The sequence below is a fragment of the Drosophila serrata genome, unplaced genomic scaffold, assembly GCF_035046125.1.
Source record: "Drosophila serrata isolate PLE 108 unplaced genomic scaffold, ASM3504612v1 contig_240, whole genome shotgun sequence".
NCBI lineage: Eukaryota > Metazoa > Arthropoda > Insecta > Diptera > Drosophilidae > Drosophila > Drosophila serrata.
Genome location: NW_028257138.1, coordinates 911,813 through 917,056, shown reverse-complemented (window position 1 = coordinate 917,056; position 5,244 = coordinate 911,813). Strand labels below are relative to the sequence as shown.

Below are 5,244 nucleotides of genomic sequence, written 5' to 3'. Positions count from 1 at the left end.
AGATGCCAAAGGACCCAGTGTCCTCAGTTGGGAAGAGGAAGCGACCGCCAAAGCGCGTGAAACCTGGCTACTTTTCGCGAGCGTGGGAACCCCCAGGTTGGAGGTCAAGGAGGCAGGTAAGTGAGTCCTGTTGCAGCAGCAGCACCACCATCACCACCACCATCGTCATCATCATCATCATCGCCATCAGTAGCAGGAGCAGCAGCTCGTCCTTAATTGCACGAATTTCATTTTGTGTAAATGAACAGCAATTTGAATTGGAGGTCACCACCGAAGAAAGTGCAGGTGAGCGCCTAGGTGGCTGAACTTGGCAGGCAACTGAGATGGTTTGTGGGTACAACTAACAAGCATAGAAGGTGTTGAGAGAGCACTACTTTATACTTTTATTATATGTTAAAATAAATTCCCAAATTCATCTAGTAATCTATGAATTTTTTAAAGAAATTTCTAAGTAATCCTTGCTTTTAAAATCCGTAATCTTACTTCAAAGACTGCCCTTCAATTCAGTTTCAACTTCAACCTGAAACTAGTAAGATAAAAATAATCACAGCTCAGGTAAGGCAGTACATTTATTTTTTCTCCAACTTTTTTTTGCAGATAATATTGTTTCTAGATATTTAAAGGACAGCTCTCTCTTCCCATTTGCAAACATTTGAAGAAATCAAAATGTTACTATCACCTCAAAGCTCAGATGATCAAAGAATATATAATAATGGCAGTCCTGGTTGTTTTGCAAACAGAACCCTGAAGCTATTCAGTCCCAAATCCAAATTGGAGAGTGTTTTAAAACCAAACATAGTTAAGATTACCGACAAAAGCATATTGCTAGACAAGATAAAGAACTCCCAAGGAAAACCAGGTCTATGTTACGCACACAAAGTCCAAAAGCTGCAGTACTTTGGTAGGAAGAAGGCAAATTCACCTCGTTCTGCCGAAAAGTCACGAAATGCGAAGGAAGCCAAGGATTTGTTGGATGAGGATTTTCCAACTCTAACAATTGATGATGATGATGATGCCGATCTTACACCAAGGAATAGAGTTGAGCATTTAACATCACAGAATAGTTATGAGACTGCAACTCAAAATGATGATGATTTTGATATTGATCTTGAAAGCAGTGGTGACTTATGTATGTGGCATAGTGTTCAAGGAGAGGTAACACTAAGCATGGACTTAAAGCTGAACAATGAACAATCATGCGATCAAAGCTTGGACGAATATCTTTATTTGGATAATGAAACAACAGTGGATGCAACCAGTAAATGGAAGGATTTGAATGGCTTGAAGGAAAAACAGGACAATGGTTCATCCCAAGACACCGAGTTAATAAGATATGACGCAAAAACCTTTAGATCACAAGAAACATCGACAAATGACTTATTTCAATTTCGAAAATTATCTGTTTTTGCTGCCACAATTCTGCAAAAGTGTCACGAATTGGAAGAAATGCAATTTAATTCCTCTGGATCGAGTTCCGAAGACATCTTCTGTATGGGTAAAAATCTTACCCAGCCTCGTCTTCGAACTATACCCGAAGAGACTGTCCAAGAAGATGCAATGCAAATTTCTCAGGATTGTTCTGATAAAAAGTTGTGTGTCTTTAAAGACAAAGGAAAGTCAGAGACAAAGGATTTGTTACACCATCATGACTTAAACCCAAATTCTATGTGGACTTGGATCATCTCACCAATCATTGGAATTTTGGTTTTCATTGTGGGAATAATATATATACGCTTTCAAGTTCGTCCTATTGAGCAGCCCTTATGGCGGCAATATCTTGATATTATTATCAATTTCATATATTTTTATAAATAGTTTTGCAGTTTGCATTTGTTAAATTGAATATATATTTTTAAATTTAAATTTATCAAGTGTTTTACTGCCAAGGAGAAGTACGTTAGTTCTCCCTAATAACTTTAAAGTAGAAATATGTATATACCATAACATCTTGACATCGTTAAGACCCCCTTTCTTCCGAGGCCAGTAATTGACATAATTTTCAGAGTAATTATGACAATATTCAAGGTTCTAATTTCTTATCCCTGCCAGTATTATTCTATGCAATGACAAATTTTAATTTGCTCACACAAAATGCATTATCATGCGCGTTTGACAGGATAAAAGGGTCACTGTGTGTGTGTGTGTGAGAGAGTGCCTAAGTGTGTGAGCCAAGTAAGGCAAATACGTGATTTGAATTTTAATATTTGCTCATTGAAAATAGCAAACACAGCTTGTGGCAGTTGCTGGAAACTATGTCAGGTCAGGTTGTGACATGAAATGGAAAATATGCATAATTGGCAAGTTGATTAGCCAATTGGTTGGGTTAATTGCAATGAAGTTAAATTTTGTGGATAGGAAATAAACAAAAGGCGTTAGCTTGTATATTTGTAGATTATTTAAGCACCTTAGGAGATATCTTGGAATTTATTAAATGTGATTTTGGTGATCAATTCCTACGGCTGTAGTCTTTCAATGGGAACTTTTTTTAATAATTTATTATACCAATTTTATTGATTTATTGGTTTAAATTTATTAAAATTAATTACTTGTTCTGAAATATATACTTAAGTGACACCTGAAATTTTTAGAAATGTTTTGGCATCAACCCTTGGAATATCCTGTCGTGCAACCCTATATCTCTCTCCAGAGTCTTCCTTTGCTGCTGCTTAACAATCCAAGCCTGTCTCTCATACCACAGAATATTTTTAATTTATTACGTCTGTCGATGATTTTTCTACTACTTTTTATAGCGATTTAAGCCACACATTTTTTTTATTTTGCTTTTGGCCCAGTCATCCCCCTTTTTACACAAACACATGCGAGTCGAATACGAAACTCGCGAAATTCGTAATTTTGCATTTTTATACAAATTCCGCGAGCTTGTTCTTATTTTTATTTTTGGCTCAACTGGAGGAGTGGCAAAAAGTGACAGAGAGAGAGAGAGCGAGAGAGAGCACATGAGTCAGAAAGAGAGGGAGACAGGGAGAAGTGAGAGCAGCAGGAGCATTGTTTTCCTTAATTAATGTTTAATCAGCAGGACTCGAACAAACGGCCAGCGTCCGTGGCTGCTGACCAAAGCAACGAACCACATGCGATAATGGTCAAAATAATAAAAATGAACAGCTGAGCATCATCCAGACCCACGGATACCCAGGGATACCCACCGAATAAAATTGCGAATGGCAGAGGATGGGAGTGTGTGTGGCACTCGTTGGGGTTTGGTTTGGTTTTTAACGCTCGGGTGTGCGGCTTAAGGTGGCGCAGGCGATGGCGATGGCGACTGCGACTGCGACGTCCTCCTGCAGCCCAACTTCTTCGTGGGCATCGTTTTTTACCAATTTCCAGTGAACCGAAACCCGCGCGTTGTTTTCGAACCAGCCACCCACCAAACCAGTCACACACACACACATGCACACAACCAACTCACAGAATATCCTTCGAGAGGAACAGGAAGAAAAGGCTACTGAGAGAAGACGAGACTTGGAATACTCTTTCTGTTCAATGAGTATACTTAAAAAAGACAATATTGATTTTTTTGATATATTTTGAAATAAATAGCATATTTAGTTTTGAGACATTTTCCTATAGATATTATATTTTTCAAATATTTGTATATTCTATTATATTACTATACCCTTACAGGGTATTATAACTTTAGTCAAAAGCTTGTAATGCATTGAAGGAGTTATTTCCGGCCCTATATCTCAAATATATTCCTGATTAATCTACATATCTATCTTATCATCATTCACAGAAAATAAAAGTTTAATGTTTTATTTAATGTTTAATGTTTTGAAAATTTTATAAGGGTGTTGCATCGTTAAAATGTTCAAACAACATTAAGTTAGCAGATTTAGTAACCTGTATAGAAAAGCTTTCCGAACTAAAATTAATGATTTTTTATTTATAAGGAAAGGTCTTAAATTTGATTTATCAAAAAATAGTCCTGCCATTAATAAATATTTTTCAAAGAATGCAAATATTTTAAACTTAGTTAAAATCAATTTCCGATTCAACTGCAATCTGCATGGGGAAAGATCTAAGCTCTTTCTTAGCAACTAAAACCCTCTTGTACGTTACAGGCAAAGCGTGGAAAAGCAAAAGTGACACAGGTCACACATGAGCTAGAAAAACATTTTATTTCGGTAAAAGAGAACGTGAAGTTCTATATAGATATGTATCTGAAAACAACTCTCTCTCAAGTACATTGCAGGCAAAGCGTCAAAAAAGAGAGCAAGAGAAAATAGAGAAACCAAAATCACGGAAACCCTTATTTATTGCAAAAACTATACTTATAGACTTACCCAAAATAATTGTAAACTCCTCTTAAATATAATACAACCCTCTCAAAGAGTATTTAAAATGGGAAGAAAAAATTGTAGAGTGGGGATTCAACGTTTCCCGTGTGCAATGCAAAAACGTAAATGAAAACAAATTCGCGGCCAAGAAAAAATTAACAAAACACAAAACAAACTTTTGGGCGCATGTGAAGGCAGCAGGATGAGTAGGACCCCCGAATGGATATATGTATATGTATAAGTTTATATAGAGTAAGGGGAGAGCCAAGGGGGGCACTGTCGCTGCACATTTTGACCAACGTGCACGTACCCATAATCAGTCCAAAAGGGGTAGCTGGGTGAGTCCACCCTCTGCAAGTCGTCTCCGGGGGCAGTTGGGTGGCGACCATTTGGTCAAGCGACAGAAACCGAAACAGGAAAAAAATGTATGAGAAAGTTGCTCGCTGAATTTACGCGAAAATAAAGGAATTTCGCGTGGGGGGAAGTTTGGGGGCTGAAGCGCTAAAAATGGCAATGCAAAAAATCATTGACCGTGGTGAGGGTAAGCAGCTTCAATTGCTGGAGGACCATAGAATGGGTAGCGAAGGTAGATCCTGTCCAGACGACAACCAAACAGGGGTTTCTGTACCATCACCCTTTTGGGGTGGGACAAATGGGACCTGGAGCGTTGGTCAATTGCAAGCCAAGTTTTTGACTTACAGAAGGTGTGTGGAGGAATATCCTGGGTTCTATCTGGTAAGGCTTAGGAATTGTGGATTAGAGGATCCTTCCTGGATATTACGATAATTTTCTTGAATTTACTAAAGATCCTAGAGACTTGTTAGATAAATAATAAACTGACTAATGGTAAGTATACATTGTAAGTATACATTGTGAATATATATTTGCTTGACTATCTTTCCGACTTTCAGAGTCTCCAGCCCACCTACAACCTTTAAAAAACCTA

At 37.7% G+C, this 5,244-nt stretch overlaps 1 protein-coding gene across 1 annotated transcript; it reads left to right on the top strand.

Annotated features, from left to right (window-relative positions):
* The first annotated feature begins 432 nt into the window (after positions 1–432).
* On the top strand, positions 433–1,863 carry LOC110178840 (uncharacterized). Its single transcript, XM_020946103.2, has 2 exons — positions 433–555; positions 614–1,863. Exon 2 carries the CDS (start codon positions 667–669, stop codon positions 1,813–1,815), a length of 1,149 nt encoding a protein of 382 aa, XP_020801762.2. The 5' UTR covers positions 433–555; positions 614–666; the 3' UTR covers positions 1,816–1,863.
* The last annotated feature ends 3,381 nt before the right edge of the window (positions 1,864–5,244 follow it).